The 17,522-nt window shown below is 45.1% G+C and overlaps 1 protein-coding gene across 2 annotated transcripts in view; it reads right to left on the bottom strand.

Annotated features, from left to right (window-relative positions):
* LOC137545486 (N-acetylated-alpha-linked acidic dipeptidase 2-like) overlaps positions 1-17,522 on the bottom strand; it is a 102,722-nt gene that overhangs the window by 36,967 nt on the left and 48,233 nt on the right. For both annotated transcript variants that reach the window (XM_068266794.1, XM_068266795.1), the window contains 5 exons: positions 16,224-16,317; positions 15,057-15,152; positions 12,874-12,959; positions 11,002-11,121; positions 1,123-1,205 (listed from right to left, as the gene is read on the bottom strand). In XM_068266794.1, coding sequence (XP_068122895.1) covers positions 1,123-1,205; positions 11,002-11,121; positions 12,874-12,959; positions 15,057-15,152; positions 16,224-16,317 — 479 coding nt within the window. The remainder of the gene's footprint in view (positions 1-1,122; positions 1,206-11,001; positions 11,122-12,873; positions 12,960-15,056; positions 15,153-16,223; positions 16,318-17,522) is intronic.

Raw genomic sequence — 17,522 nt, 5'->3', positions numbered from 1 at the left:
GATTTATACAGCTTGTAAAAGATAATAGAGCAGCGAGAAGCTGCCCTAATCTAAATAACACACAGGCAGTGTGCATAGAGGGGCCAGGAGGGGGGAGATGCATCACAGAACCACAACACTGAAGAACTTGGCAGCCTTCCAGACACAGGGCGACAAGTCAGACAGGGGAAACATAAGCCGATTTATTACAGAGATGGTAATAGTAGAAAGTGCTGCAGTAAGCCAGAGCACATTAGAATAGGTATAGGAACTTGTAGGATGGTAGAAAATAGGATTACATTTTTGATACGGAGTCTCTTTAAATACACACCTTAAGGGCCCTTTTCCACTAGCAATCGCTAGCATTCACGCTAAACGCTAGCGATTGCTGAATCGCAAAATGCAGGAAACTTCTGGCGATTGCGTTCACGATTTTGCTATGCACTGTACTGCATAGCAAAATCGTGGCAAAGATCGCTCCGCAGCGCGTTCGCGTTTAATAAAAAAACGAATCACGGTAGTGGAAATTGCCTACCGCGTTTCCCATGTTAATATGCAAACCGTAGCGATTTAAAAAAAAAAAAAAAAAAAAATAGCGGTTTGCAATTTTGTGATTCAGCATCGCAAATGCCGCTAGTGGAAAAGGGCCCTAAATGCATAGTTTGGATCTGTTTTGAATTCAATTTTATCTAGTTTTAGGTTTTAGTGCAAACTGATACACATGAAAGCAGCTAGCCATAAGTAGACTTACATTTTTGTACAACAGGAGGAGATGGCTGCGGCAGCGCTTCCAAATGCAGGCTGCACCCAAATTGACAAGCTGCATAGATGTGCAGAGCCCACACACTGGCATATTACACAACTTGCATTCAAAACAAAAAGCAGCAAATGGAGGACGCTTGCTTCCAACAGTTTGCGCACAGATTTTTTCTGTTTAGTACTAGACTTCCACCACGTTGAGGGGTCCTCATGGAAGAGACCCAATAGCGGTCTTTTAAGTGTATAAGCTAAACTAGTAGAACTTTGTACCCAAGAGAATGGGGCTGACAACGATTCCCTACCCTCTACATCCAGAAAGGAAATAATTCCAGTAGGACAGACGGCCATATGTGACTTGGGAACACATGTATACATTATCCTCACCTCAGCCCATTCTGTGGATCCCAGAAGGCCAAACTCCTCTGCATCCCAGCTGGCAAAAATGATTGTCCTTCTGGGCTGCCAGCCTGAAACCAGAAGAGATTTATCCAATGAAGGGACACCCAAAAACGGAATAACCTAAAGCAAGAGAGCTTTACTTACTGTTGAGAGCAGAGGATGTAGAGATTATGGAAAGGCTGGAGGGGGACGGCAAAGCCAAGCAGAAAGGGTGTACAAGAGATGGATAAACATGGACAGAGAGATGAAAGCAGTCATGGTGGGGTCAGTCAAGAGAAAGCTGGCACTTGTTACAAAATCGCTATAATAGTGCTAAAAGTGCTGTTGTATGCATAGAGGGTAACTGCAGGGGGACACTGTCCAGTGTTAGCTCCCATTACCATCCTTTGTGGTCACTTCTGGATGACTGGTGGTTTATTCAAGTGCTCACGTTGTTTCATTGTGTTTGTAGATTTTTACTTTGAGTATACTTTGCCTTGAAAAAGGGACCCTGTGTGGTCCCAAAATGTTGACTTAATGGTTTCTATGAAGCAATAAAGATTGTTATAGGAAGTGCTAGCCTGTTTTAACTGAATGGAGGCCTCCTTTTAGCTGTAGCACTCCTGCATCCAATGACAGCGGCTGATCTGATCTTGAGCGTGAGACATTTTGGGGGCTTACTGGCCACAGACATGTTCTACAGAGATCAGATGGTTCTTTGCCACCCAACCGGTTTGCAGACTGGATCTTCTGCTTGCCGCTACCCCACTCTTCCCATGCAATTGCAATCTAAATTGCAGTGGCGTTGATGCCGATACACTTACATACCAAATGGTACCGCTTTTGGCAATGCCAAGAGTCCATCTGAAGCACATCAGTTGCATTGCACCCTGGGTAGTGTGGCCAATCTCAGAGACTAATGGCCACTGAGACATCGGAGCTGTGATGGAAAGTGACACATCTTCCCAGTGAGAAAGGGGCCTAAAACTGACAGAAAAGTTAATGGGCTTACTCCCAAATTGGCCCTAAACTACCATGAACTTATGCCTATGGCAGGGATTCAATTGTGAGCTCCTTTGAGGGATAGTTAGTGACAAGACTATACAGAGTATATAAAGTCCTGCAGAAGATGTCAGCACTATATAAATTATTAGAGAAAAACAAGCAGAGATGGCATTTCTCATAACATAAGAGAAGCCCCTGGAGACCACTTGTTTACATGACTTGAAAATCTGGAATAGCCACTTTTTGGCCCATTATGGCAAACGTGCACAGGTGAGGGTGGCAGGTGTGCAAAGTCTTTAAACTTCCCTATGCATTAGATCAGCAGTGGAAAATTACTATTCAAGTCTAGTAAAGGTAGTAAATGACACTGCAGGTGTTGTGTCACAACATGTGCTACTGAACAGTAAGCTAATTATGTTATAATTATTACCTTCAAGCAAAGAAACATGCAGAAATAGTAAGCAGTAATAGTAACACTACAAACCAGTAATCCTTTAATTCCTTGCTGGTTGCAAACCAACAAGGAATGGAACTTCCAAAAGTGCTTTAAAGAGAAACGCCAACCAAGAATTGAACTTTAGCCCAATCAGTAGCCGATACCCACTTTTACATGAGAAATCTATTCCTTTTCACAAACAGACCATCAGGGGGCGCTGCATGACTGATATTGTGGTGAACCCCCCCCACAAGAAACTGAGTCTGTACTCCTGGCCGTTTCCTGTCTGTGAACCTTGCTGCATTGTGGGAAATAGCCATTTACAGCTGTTTCCAACTGCCAAAAACCCATGCAGCAACTAAATCACCTGCAAACAGTAAACATGTTCACTGGAGTTCCTCTTTAAAGAGGAACTCCAGTGAAAAGCAGAGTTAGTACCTGCTAACGATGTTTTCAACAATCCTTCAGGGCAAAGGTGAGACGTTGCTCCTCCCAGGAACAGGAACAGACAGCACTTCCCCTATAAAAAAGTCACATGGTTAGTCCACCCTCAGTGCGTTTAGCCAAGTACCCGACAGGTGAACATTCCACTAACCCATAACCGTGCAACTATCAGACACAGACAATTAACACCCGGGTGGGATCGTTGCCCTGAAGGATTGTTGAAAACATCGTTAGCAGGTACTAACTCTGCTTTTTCCCCACAATCCTTCAGGGCAAAGGTGAGACGATTAACAAGTAATACAACCTCAGGGTGGGACCACTGCTTGGAGAACCTTTCTACCAAACGCTTGGTCGTGTGCAGACATTGCATCAATTCGGTAAGGACGGATGAACGTAGAAAAGCTTGACCACGTTGCTGCCTTACATATTTGCTCAGGCGAAGCCCCTGCATTATTAGCCCAAGAAGCTGCCCTAGCTTTAGTAGAATGCGCTTTAAATGAGGCAGGAGCCTCACTTCCCATAACTCTGTAAGCTTCTATAATAGCTAACCTAATCCAATTAGCTATAGTAGATTTAGAAGCTCTCTGACCTACAGTTTTCCCTGAAAATAAAACAAAGAATCTGTATTCCTGACATCTGCAGTTCTGTTCAAATATTCCAGAACATCTTCTAACATCTAATGAGTGAAAAATCCTCTCTTTTCCACACTTTGGATTCACACAGAAAGTAGGCAACATAATATCATGCGACCTGTGAAACCTAGACATAACCTTCGGACAAAACTCTGGATATGCCTGTAATCCTAATGTATCCTGAAAGTAAGGACTTTTCATAGACAAAGCTTGTAGCTCACTGACCCTTCTGGCTGTAGTGATGACTCCTAAAAAATACTGTTTTTAATGTAAGATATCTAAAAGAACTGTCCTTAAGAGGCTCTAAGGAACCTTTGGACAGTCCCTTTAAAACCCCTGATAATCTCAAGGAGAAACATATGGTTTATAAACTGGCAGTTTCCTAGAAAAAGCCTTCAGAAACCTCACTATCAAAAGGAGAGGAAGACAAGGGGATAACTGAAAAAGCAGATAAAGCAGCAATCTGCACTTTAAGCGTACTTACAGAAACATTTTTATCCCAACCCTCCTGAAGAAAATCCAGGACTGCTGGAACTGACAGGCTATCAAAATTAAAGCCGGACAGCCGAAGATGGAAAGTTTTCCAGCATTTCAAGTAAATCTTCCTAGTAACTTCTTTACGGATACCAATCAATGTAGAGTCTGCCTTGTCAGATACTCCCAATTTTTGAGTAAGGATCCAGACTGACAGATTCAATCTGCCTGGATGTGGATGCCACAGGTTCCCTTGCAGCAGCAGATCTGGCCTGCAAGGAAGTCTCCAAGGGTCCCCTAAGGTGCAATCAAAATCATCAGATTTTGACAACCTCTTGTTGATAACGGCAGGAATCAAATTTAGAGGAGGAAATGCATACCGAAGTGGAAAGTTCCACTCCTGAATGAATGCAGTCACCCCCAGATATATGCTTTTTTGGATTGAGGGAGAAGAAACTCTGAATCTGGGCATGATCTTCTGTTGTGAACAGATCGATTGACTGTGTTCCCCATCGTTTTGTGATGTCTGGGAACACCTCTCTCAGTTTAGAGACCACTCTGATGACAGAATCCTGCTTCTGCTCAGTTTGTCTGCCTCTATATTGAGTTTTCCCTCGAGACGAACAGCTCTCAAGGATAACACATTCTTTCCTGCCCAGGACAAGATCTCCTCCACTTCTTCTTGCAACAACAGGGATCTCGTGCCTTCCTGTTTGTTGACAAAACGCTACTGCCGTAACATTGTCAGAGTGGATCAGAACATCGGACTGTGACAGTATCGATCGCGCCTGAAATAAGGCCCGCTTTACTGCCATCAATTCCCTCCAGTTGGATGACCTCAGACTCCAGTTCTGTCCACTTCCCTTGAAAGGCTCTGTGAGCTATACGAGCTCTCCAGCCCCAAGCGCTTGCATCCGTAGTAATTACCTTGTCTACAGGCTCCTTCCAAAGCCTTCCTTTCACAAGGTTGGATTCCTCCAACCACCACTGCAGAGACAACACCACAGTTTGAGGAATTGTGACTTTGAAATCTTATGTTTATGGACGACCGTCCCAATTTCCTAGAAGGAAACTCTGCAACTTCCTGGTGTGTGCCAGTGCCCAGGGTACTGCCACCATTGTGGATGACATCAATCCCAGCACAGACAAAATCATCCTTAGGGAAACCTTGTCTTCCCTCTGTAATGATTTCACTGCCAAATTTATCTTTAGGATATTTTCCGGAGGAAAGAAAATCCTCTGTTTTAATGAATGCACTAGCATGCCTAGAAAAGGCGTTTTCTGACTTGGAATCAAAGAGTACTTCTCTAGGTTGATAATCCAACCTAGGGATCGGAGATGTTCCGATACCAGATTTAAATGGTTTGTCAGTTGATCTGCTGAACTTCCGAGAATAAGCAAGTCGTCTAAACACGGAATGATTAAAATCGACTGCTCTCTTAACGGAATCAATGCTTCTCCCAGCATCTCTGTGAACACTCTTGGGGCAGAAGTGATCCCAAACGAAAGGCAAACAAACTGGTAGTGTTCTACCCTCCTATTTTCTCCAACTGCAAATTTTAGGAATTTTTGCGATTTTTGGTGAATGCCAATATGCATCTCTTAGATCGAGAGATGCCATAAAGGCCCCTGGAAACAGTAGCTCCCTTACTGAAAAAATGGATTCCATCCGAACTTTTTCTGTCTCATAACAGGTTAAGTCTTTTTAGGTTCAGAATCAGGCGAAACTTGCCCGACGACTTTTTACTACAAAAATAGTGAAACAGAAGCTTTGCTTTTGTTCCTTTACTGGCACAGGATACAGACTAACCAGCAAGCTCATGGTGACCCAGAACTCAGAGTGTGTAAGAGGCTACAATGGTCCTAAAAGCCCTCTTACTAAAATGCTAAGAAAAGCAAAAAAGTTTGCTTTCTTAAAACAGAAAGAATTTGCAATAATTCAGGTTGGAGTGAGCTTGAGATGTCTCCCAGTGCATCACTGCTGACTATATGCAAATTAACCATTGTTACCCTTAGCAGCTACACACCGCTGGAATGCAATGATGTGTCAGCTTGTTAATTTGTACAGAGCCCTAATAATCCAACATGCATACAGACTGTTTCGGATTGTTTGATCCGGCACAGGATAAAATACATTCTGTTTTAGCATGTTTTGCAATATACTCAAAATTTCTGGAAACAGAGTGGGATCTCCTGGGGCCTTTGAGACCACAAATCTTGACGATGGATGGAGCGCAAACTATTTGGTAACCAAACTTTATTGATCGGCAAATAAACGGGCTTTTTGCCCCTTTTGCCCACCTGAGAGAGAAGCATCTTAGCCTCCCCCCACCGCCTTACACGAGTCGTTGGGATTTGACTGGGTTTTCGGAGCTTTATATTTAAAGCCCCTTTTCCCCGACTTGTCAGAAGTCCACTTTCTGCCTTTTCTCTGATCTTTAGAGGCATCTCTTTGATCACACACAAAAACTTTAGTTGCAACAGCTTTTTTCTTTTTAGGAAAAAATTTTTCTTTTTGTTCGATGTACTTTCCAAAGCTGATCATTAATTTCAGCAGTGGGTGTAAACCTAATTGCCTCAGCCGAGGAATCATCTAAATATGCAGCAGATTTAATGAGAATCGCAATAGAATTCAACAAATGCTCAACAGGTGCCAGTATATTAGCTCTGAGCTGATTAATCCACAGCTCCAAAGCTCTGACCACACATGTAGAGGCAACAGCCAGCCTAAACATAGCCACACTAGCCTCCAAAGACCTCTTCAAATAAGCATCCACTTTTTTATCCAGTGGATCCTTTAGCTTTGTATAATTGATCATGAATAGACAAATTAGCTACCACATCCTTACTCAACTCCAAAAGAGTAATTACTGGCAGCAATCAACGCCTCCGTATCCTCAATACGGAATTTAAACTTTGGAACAGACTCAGATTTTATTTCTCTAATGTCTGAATCCTCAGAACTAGCTGCAAACTCAGCCTGACTAACATCAACCTCAGTCACAGATACTCCAGATACAGCAACCTGAGAAGTAGATGGATTAGCATTCAATAATGAAGACTTAATTGATTCCAATGAAGCCTAATCTCCTCTCTAAAGGATCTCAATGTATTCTGAACAGAGTGACCCGGCTCCTCCCTCATAACCCTCTCTATGCACAACTGACAGAGTCTTTGCATAGGGCAACATTAGCTTAACATTGCACAAAGGGCATCTCTTATAATTAGGAGGGAGCCTATGCTTATCTGCAGCAGCAGCCTCAGCAGATTTAGCAGCGGCCTCAGTTTTGGCCTGCAAACAAACAAAACCAACAAGGCATTTAACTCTGTACAGCTTTAGCACCTTTAGCCCAGAAAGAGAAGCCATTATCTCACCTTCTGGGCGGCCTGGTTGCTCTCAATCCTCTCAGCGTCTGACATGTCTCCAAACTTTCATGTCCAGCGCAGGACCAAACTCCCTCTGAGCAACAGTGCAAACAGGCCTGCGCAGCCTCCCCTTTAAAACATATCCGGCCTGCCACAATTGGATGAGGGGCGGACCGGAGGTTCAGAAGGAGTAATGAACCAGCTCTACAATTTGCTACATTCGGCATACCCGCCGGAAATTATGCATCCGGACGCGGCCAAGCGTCCTAATGGCCGCAATGCGCTCCACGCTGCACATGGCCGCTGGCTTACCTCCGTCCTGCTCCTCTGCCGCAAGGCCGCCAAGGGGAACCCACGCCTTCCACACTTGCTCTCCCTGGCAGCGGGAGAGAAAGGTAGGCAAACCCCAGTAAAGATCCAGCCTGGGGCGCATGGCCAGACTGCCTCAGTACCACAGTCTCAGCCACCCAGAAGGATCCACCTGCAGCCCAGCACACAGGCTTCACCCAGAGGGGAGATGCCGACCTGCCTGGACGCAGGAACAAACAGCACTGAGGGTGGACTAACCATGTGACTTTTTTATAGGGGAAGTGCTGTCTGTTCCTGTTCCTGGGAGGAGCAACGTCTCACCTTTGCCCTGAAGGATTGTGGGGAAAAATAATGTAATAAAACAAGTGCTTCATTTTTACAATAATTATGTATAAATGATTTAGTCAGTGTTTGCCCATTGCAAAATCTTTTAAATCCCTGATTTACATTCTGACATTCATTACATGGTGACATTTTTACTGTTGGCAGGTGACGTAGCTGCTGCATGGTTTTCGGCAGTTGGAAACAGCTGTAAACAGCTATTTCCCACAATGCAGCAAGGTTCAGACAGGAAACTGCGAGGAGTACCACAGTCCTCAGAGTTTCTTGTGGGAGGGTTTCACCACAATATCAGCCATACAGAGCCCCCTGATGGTCTGTTTGTGAAAAGAAATAGATTTCTCATGTAAAGGGGAGGTATCAGTTACGGATTGGTATAAAGTTCAATTCTTGGTCAGCGTCTCTCTTTAAGTGTAAAATTTGTTTGCACATGTGAGAACAGTACAGTATAGAGTAAACTACATACTCCGTTCACCATATTTGGCATAACACCAGTATAGCAAAATATTTAGTACTTTTAAAACCAGGCTGATTTCTTCACCACCATACAGCGGAGGCCGGTTTCACAGTGGAAACCAACGTCAGAGATGTGCAGGGATGAGCAACGGATTAAATCCGAATGAGTTTCATCGGATTTCATCCGGATAATTAATGCAGCTGAGCGGGTGGGGGGGAGGGGGGGTTAAATTTACCCAGCAGCCTTCTTCTTTCATCCGTCCCACGGCGCCACGTGGTGGTCACGTGACTACAAACACTTCCACATTCCACATTGGACCACTGCGTGGGAGGCGGCGTGGGACAGAAGAAAGAAGAAGGCTGCTGGGTAAGTTTAACCCCCCCCCTGCATTAATTATCCGGATGAAATCTGAATGAAATTCATGCGGATTGAATCCAGATTTAATTCGTTGCTTATCCTGGATGCATCTTTGGATGTGTCCCACATCACTCCAAGATCCTGGGCGGAGCTTGGAGTCACGTGGGACGCATCCAGGAAGTGGAGCGAAGTGGGGACTGAGGCGTGCAGCGGGATCCGTCCGCGGCTCAGTAGTTCTGAGCCTGCGCTGTACAGCCCGGAGGACGTCCGATGACGTCAGCACGCCGCCATGAGGCGCATTTTGGAGCGCACAAGAAGCCCGACCTGGGAGACCACTGGGAGCTTGCGGCGCCGAGGGCACCTCCTGCCTGCCATGGGCTGGAGGACGCCCCAGGTAAGTGGATGTGGATTTTTTTTTTTTTAATCGACCCTGAACCTTCCCTTTAAGGAGTGCAATGCCCAGGTTGGAGGTCTGATACGCTTAAGACACAAGAGGGAACATGGTGAGTGTGACCCACTAAGGGGGTGCAGCACCCCTTCAGCATTAAGTGTTTCCGGTGGAGGCCTGTTGCACCATTACTGGAGTGCTCACTGGGTGTTTTAACCTATGCAGTATTGCGCTATGTAAAGTTTATTTTACAGGGAAATCCTATATCTCTATTTGGGAACAAGCAGTATATGTGGATTGTGATTGCGGCTTGGAGAATATTTGTATTCTTCTGGAGCCTGCGTATCCCCTAACTGACTGGTGAAATCAGTTTTTTTCATATATTAACTATAACTGTGTTGTGGAGCACAAGCCTTGACCCCTTGGTATTCTTTGAATTGTAATAACCAGTGGGAATCTGCATCTCTGCAGCATGGAAGAGAAGATTGGTGTGTCCACATAGACAATGGGCTATGGAGCAGCAGAGAAGTTTGTGTACAATCATGATTGTATTAGTGGTTAACTGTAGGATAAGAGTCACTGTAGCCGATCATGGTACATCTGCCCCTGTAGAAGCGTTCTGTCCATTGGCCACCAGAACAAGGGAGCAGAGGCGGGACAAGGTCCTCCAGCACCCAAGGCTGAGACACCAAAGTGCGCCCCTCCACCCCTCCCACCCCAGCTGTCACTCACTGATTGCTATTAGACTAAGAGGTGCCACAGGGCCCACAACCTCCCCAACACCTTAATATCTAGTTATCTGGCTTGCAGTCACTGCCATGTATTCCCTTTTCTTATTTCTTTCTGCTTCAAACACAATTAGGAATGACAGCTGAATGAATTGTGCGCCCCCTCCTACACCGCGCCCTGAGGCAGGAGCCTCTCCAGCCTATGCCTCGGCCCGGCCCTGCAAGGGAGAGCAGTATGATAGCACATTTCAGGGCAGTTCCTAGGCTAGCCAGCTATAAGTGCGCCAGGTCTAGTTGACCCCAGTATAGTTAGCCAGCTATAGGTCCCACCCAGTATAGGTAGCCAGGCATAGTTTTCCCCAATATAGGTTAGCTAGGTCGGTGCCTCCAGTATAGGGCATCCCGTATAGTTGCCACCAGTATACGTTAGCTAGGTAAGTACCTCCAATAAAGATTGCCAGTATAGCAGCCCCCAGCAAAGGTTAGATAGGTAGGTGCCTCCAGCATAGGCACGATGGTGGTGGTTGTGGTGGTGGGGAGCGGTCATAGCATAGTTACAACTCACCTACCGAGATCACCCGCAGCCCTTTTCTTCCTGTCCCAGGCGCCTGTCGTATTGGTAACCGCTTCCCCTGTGATGACACGCGGTCATGTCATCACAGGGAGGCGCTGTAACCAACGCAATGGACGCCTGGGACAGGAAGAAGATAGAAGCTGCATGCAGGGATTGTGGAGTAAAGCTGTAACTAAGCTATGCCTGCTCCTCCTGCCGCTGCACCCACCCTGCTGCCGCTCAATCCGGCGCCCGGGCGATTGCACTAGTCGCACACGCGTAGAAAAACGGGTCGGGAACATATCAAAGCAAAAACAATTATGACTGGTTTCATTGTATGGCAATTTCATGCTAAAATTTTTTTTTAAAAAGGATCCACAAGCCAATGACATTGTACCATCTTTAACTTTCTTGCCAAAACTCCTGGCAACTTCTTGCAGGACAGCTGCACCGGTTGTTGGGTCTATCCCACCGAACACCCAGGAATCTCGATGCCCTCCCAGGATAATATAGCGATCTGCAAGACAATATGGAACCACCCTTGCTTTAATATTCTAATCTAAAGGGAATATAAAAAGATGTAATAAAGCAGTACAGTAGAAACTTGGTTTGAGAACATGATTATCTCAGAAAAGTATAAGAAAAAAAAAACTCACTACAATAGAATCACTGCTTGCCAACTTAAAGAGACTAACAAAATGTTTTCATCCTTATTTCTTCTATCCTATAAGTTTCTATACCTGTTCTAATGTGCTCTGTCTAACTGCAGCCTTTCCTATTTGCACAGTGGCTGTATTATCTCCGTTACATGATCTAATCTTCTCTCCTCTGTCGGCTCTGTCGGGCTGAGGCTGGAATGTGTGGAATGTGCTGTGCTGCTTGTGATTGGCTAGAAGCTATACACACCCTCTCCAGGCCCCATGCACAGTCTGTATGACTCACACACTCTGCTCTTCTCAGCGCATCACTTGCTATGTCTGGTTTGTAAACACTGGATAAAAATGGCGATGACAAGCCAGGATTGCAGCAGGGAGATGCAGAAACAGCACAGAGGGGCCCAGGAGAACATAATGAATAGAATGGTATGCTTTTTATTGTAAGAATTTTAGAGTACACAGATTCTCTTTAAAGAGAATCTGTATTGTTAAAAATCACACAAAAGTAAACATACTAGTGCGTTAGGGGAAATCTCCTATTACCCTCTGTCACAATTTTGCCGCTCCTCGCCGCATTAAAAGTGGTTAAAAACAGTTTTAAAAAGTTTGTTTATAAACAAAATGGCCACCAAAACAGGAAGTAGATTGATGTACAGTATGTCCACACATAGAAAATACATCCATACACAAGCAGGCTGTATACAGCCTTCCTTTTGAATCTCAAGAGATCATTTGTGTGTTTCTTTCCCCCTGCAGCTATCTTCCACTGAAGTGTCAGGCTGTTTCTTCCTGCAGAGTGCAGACAGCTCTGCCCATATGTAATTCCTCTGTATGTGAAAGCCCAGCCAGCTCAGAGGAGGATTTATCCAGCTTGTAAAAGATGAGAGAAGAGAGAAGCTGCTCTAATCTAAATAATACACAGGCAGTGTGCAGAGAGGGGCCTGGATGGGGGAGATGCATCACAGAACCACAACACTGAAGAACTTGGCAGCCTTCCAGACACAGGCCTGACAAGTCTGACAAGAGAGAGATAAGTTGATTTATTACAGAGACTTTGATAGCAGAAAGTGCTGCAGTAAGCCAGAACAGATTAGAATAGCTTTTGGAACTTGTAGGATGATAAAAAAACAGGATGCAATTTTTGTTACGGAGTCTCTTTAAGGATTTCACGGAAATGTGTACAGACACTACATTTGAAAGTACAATCCTGCAGCGTCAAAGGGGTAACCGCCATCAAGTCAGGTGTGATGCACATACAGTATATGTAATGTACTGTGCTTGAATAACTAGTCAAAATGTCAAAAAAAATTATCTTCCTTAAGCGCTTGCAAATCAAATTACTTACAGTCCAAGGTTTCACTGTATAGCTAAAAAACAAAATATAAAAACCTTTATTACAATTAAACCCCTACCAATCTGGATTAGTTACTTACTATACTACACGATGATAAGAACGTGCACTTATGTTCCACAACAAACATGAGTGAAGTTAAGAAGTTCATTTAGGTTTGCATTTCTTTCTAATTTCACTGGATTGTCAGAATTGTCAGATATATTGAAAAAAGTTTGTACAACGTGAGACCGCCTCAGCCAGTCTATTCTGAAGGTCATACCTGGCTCCAAAGCTCCACGGATGGTACCAATAACGTCATAAATCCTCGCAATTTGATTGTGGCTGTAAATATGCATTTTCACTTTCCTGTGAATCAAAAGAATAACGTTAATCAATGAGGTAGAGCTCATCAAATAAGACAGTGCAAGCAAGCCCAAGTATAAACAGCCCCTGAGAGAGGCTTTACAGCACATGTGTGGAACTCCAGGCCTGGAGGGCCAGATCCATGCGGGTGTTTAGGATGGACTAAGAAAGAAAGGAATGTGTTCTACCTGATGGACCACACCTATTCTGATTCAGACCCATCAATTCATTTGAGCTGTATCAAAAATGTGTGAGGATCTCGGCCCTCGTAGGACCGGTTTGACATACCTGCTTTACAGAATGGTGCATAACGGAAATACTAAAGGCCTCAGCACCAACAAGGATCGGGAGCCAATCCCTCGGACATCACTGGGCCATAAGCAGGCGCCGAGTAGGGATGATCAATGATATGCAAATATTTCTGATTTTGTGTATTTTTTTAATGCAAATATATGCAGCTTGAAAATGGTCCAATCAAGTTCCACCCAGGCTTAAATTGATTGGTTCATTTTCAAGCTGCATACGTTTCCATCAAAGTGTACATACATTTGCATATCATCGATCAACCCTAGTGCTGAGCAGTCAAAGAGTTCCTACTCGCATGCAGCAGCCAGCTCTCAACTTACTACAGTCAAATCATAATGACGGGTTGGTTATTTTGAGTTGACATATTCTGTCCTCTAGCGAAATGTAAACAAGCATGTTGCCAGTGACGTACAGCAAGTCATATCTGTGTGGCTTTGTATCTATTACACGTGTGACATGTACTCACAGAGCTGTTTTGGCAACAGTTTTGGTCATACCTCCCTGGGAAAACAACAGCCCGAGTTAGGAAAATATGACCTGGCAGCACATCTTTAAAATAAACCCATGGAAGATGAGAACCTGACAAGACAAACCACATGCAGAAATTATGAATGAAGTTCTGATTCAAATGATGCAAATTTATGCAGCCTAATATGGGCCAATTAGAAGCAGCAGCTACAACATCTGGTCTCTTGCACTTCACCTTAGACTGCGATTGTCATAAAATGAGCGATCTGACGGTTAGCAACAAGCACAAATTGGAATGCAGCAATGGCACAATGACGGTCAGCCATTCCGATGGTTACCGGAAGCGTGAAAGGGAGGACCCAGGCGTGCAAGACTTGCACTTCCACCAGGATGGACTGGTCTACATGGACAATAATCACTGTCTTACCCTCGTTGGGACCTTTTTGGTAACAATTCTCAGCTGTCCAGTCTATCATTCATCATCAATGACCGCAGTCTAGCGCGTGTTGCAAAATTTGGGGAGAACAAACAAAACCGTACTGCAAAACAATTCAATTGCAATCAGAATGCCACCGTTGATCAGCAGGCAAGTTTGATTTACTTTAGCAGGTTTTAAGTTTGCTGAACCTCAAAAAGGATGTCCAGGTAGCCCAACACAGACTAGTCATCTGTGGTGGACTTCAAGCTGGACTCCATCAAATTATACCCATTGTGAGCTAAACAAAAGCCACCCAATTGCTGCTAGTGAGCCCTTCCCACTCCAGTCCCAAGCTGCTTGATGACAAACTTAAAGCCTCTTTCACACCAAGACGTTGCGTTTTTAGGGGACGTTAAAGTGATCCTTAAGTAAAAAAAAAAAAAAAAAAAAAAAAAAAAACACTTTTACTCACCTGGGGCTTCCAATAGGCCCCTGCAGACGTCCGGTGCTGCTATAGCAGCATAGAGGGCGCAATTGTGACTGGGAACGCGAAGAATCACTCGCGTTCCCAGCCTGTCGGCTCCTGACGGCGAAACCGGAAGTGGCTGCCGGCGGGGACACGAGGATCAGAGGGACACGGCGAGGGCACCGGACAGCTGCAGAAGGCTATTGGAAGCCCCAGGTGTGTAAAAGTCTTTTTTTTAAATTAAGGATCTGAGCATGTGCAAACAGTCTAACCGCACAGCATGCTGCACCTTCAAATAACGTGCAGCGTTACAATGTAACGCAAGGTAGGCACAGTGAACAGCCCATTGCAGTTACATTGCTGTGCGTTGGGGTGCGTTACAGGCTGCACTAACGTGCGCCTGTAACGTCCCACTGTGAAAGCAGCCTTAGACAGCATTTACCTTTGTGAAAAGTCATCTAGGAATCCAGGTCCAATGTTGTAGGAGACATTAAGATTTCCCTTCCAAGATTTTGGTGGACTTGGTCCTCCCATGAGCCTGAAATTATAAATAGACAAGACAAAGAACATTTATATTGCGCTTTTCTCCTTGCGGACTCAAAGCGCCAGAGCAGAGCAGCAGCCACTAGGGCGCGCTCTATTGGCAGTAGCAGTGTAAGGGAGACTTGCCAAAGGTCTCCTACTGAATTAGTGCTGGCTTACTGAACAGGCAGAGCCGAGATTCGAACCCTGGTCTCCTGTGTCAGAGGCAGAGCCCTTAACCATTACACCATCAGCCAACCATACATTTAGTTCTAAACACAGGTGCTTTTTAAGTTTCACTGCTTCAACTCTTCCCCCCCCCCCCCTCCCTCCCTCCCACTCCCAGTCCCTCCAGCAGGGTGGTTCAATTAACGAGTTCAGATGAAATCCGAATAGGTGTTATTCGGATTTCATCCTGCTAAATTACATCACCTGTGCGGGTGGGCGAGGGGGGGGGTTAATCTTACCCATCAGCCATCTTCGCTCGTCCCTCGACGCCTCCCACGATACGTTCCAATCCGGCGTCATGTGATTACAAACACTTCCTCCTTCCAGGTTGAAGGAGGAAGTGTATAGTCATATGACACCGGATTGGAACGCAGCGTGGGAGGCGCCGAGGGATGAGCGAAGATGGCTGATGGGTAAGATTACCCCCCCCCCCCCCCTCCCGCACAGGTGATGTAATTAGCAGGATGAAATCCAAACACCACCTATTCAAATTTCATCTGAACTCGTTATTTGAGCCACCCTGCCCTACAGTACTCTTTTCAGGCCTCTTTTCCAGGAGCAGTTACTAGGCAGTGAAATGCCTCTAAACTCTCACAACTGCTTGCTGCTGCCTGGCAACTGCTTGCTGAGCACACAGTTCAACTGTCCGTGGAAAAGAGGCCTCAATGTCATCACTGAAGAGCCTAAATTGCAACGTTTCAGTGATTAGAGGGACTCTTTGCTTTGTCCCCATGGGTGGAATTCCTCCGACTTGTGTCTTTATGTAAGGTTTATACAAGAAAATAAAAACCTGACTTGGCTTCAACTTTATGGGGTTAACTTTGTACCAAGCTTTGGTTTGATCAGAATAATTCCTTACTTTAGGATCTGTTCTGCATCGTTGTATCCAATGGGGTGCACAGGAATACTGGGCAGTCCAACGCCTTCGTCAGCACTGTATCTGTACATAAACTCTGTAGGAAAAAGACATTACTGATTACATCAACTGAAATAAAGTTTGTATGATGCACACGAATGATACATCACCGAAAATATAAGGATTACTAATTCCTACAACAGGCACATTTCTGCAGGTTTTAGGAGTGACCTCAAAACGTCTGAACCGGCCCCAGCGCTAACCTGCGCGCTACGTTTTTGGGCAGGCGTTTTGTAAGAGCTTTTTGGGGGGTGATTTGCGATTTTTTGCTAGTTTTTGGCCAGATTTAAAGAGCCCCTTACCTAAACACTTCACATTTAAATAGTCACGGAACAAAAAGCACAAATGCATTTGCCACAGAGCAATTTTGTGAGCGTTTTTTCCCTATACCTACCATTATAGCAAAATCACCCCAAAAATGACCGGAGCTGTGCTGGGAGGCTGCACGATCGCAGGATCAGGGGGGGGGGGGGGGGGAATGTATAAACAGGGGGATCCAGGGGTGCTGGACACTCTTACTAGCTAGCCTAGTGCTAGTTAGAGAATTTACAGCCATTACGGACATTTAGTGGGGACTCCTGGGGCCACAGAGCGGTATGCCCGACACAGTGTCGGGCATACCGCTAAGGAGGTTAAGATACAAACTGTCTCACTGTTTGGTTGTTTAAAGGACAACTGAAGTGAGAAATATATGGAGGCTGCCATATTTATTTCCTTTTATACAATACCAGTTGCCTGGCAATCCTGCTGGTCTATAAGGATGCAGTAGTGTCTAAACAATGCCAGAAACAAGCATGCAGCTAATCTTGTCAGATCTGACTGAGGCCCAGTGCACACCAGAACCGCTAGCAGATCCGCAATACGCTAGAGGTTTTGGGAGCTGATTTCAGAGCGATTCTAGGTATGTTTAGAGAGGTTTTCTAAACATACCTAGCGGTTCAGGGTGCGTTTTTGTGTAGCAGATTACACATATTGTTACAGTAAAAGCTGTTACTGAACATCTACTGTAACAAAAATGCCTGGCAAACCGCTCTGAAGTAGCGTTTTTCAGAGCGGTTTGCGTTTTTCCTATACTTTACGAGGACGAAACGCATCCGAAATCTGCAAACGCGCAGCAGGGGGCGCGTTTGCGGCTTGGCAAAAACCGCAAACCGCCGGTGTGCACCATTCCATTGCAATACATTAGACAAGCGTTTTTATAGGCGGATGCGGCCGGCGGATCGCTCCAAAAACCGCTCGGTG

The sequence above is a fragment of the Hyperolius riggenbachi genome, chromosome 2 (genome assembly GCF_040937935.1).
Source record: "Hyperolius riggenbachi isolate aHypRig1 chromosome 2, aHypRig1.pri, whole genome shotgun sequence".
Taxonomy (NCBI): Eukaryota; Metazoa; Chordata; class Amphibia; order Anura; family Hyperoliidae; genus Hyperolius; species Hyperolius riggenbachi.
This window is presented reverse-complemented; position numbering and strand designations above follow the sequence as displayed.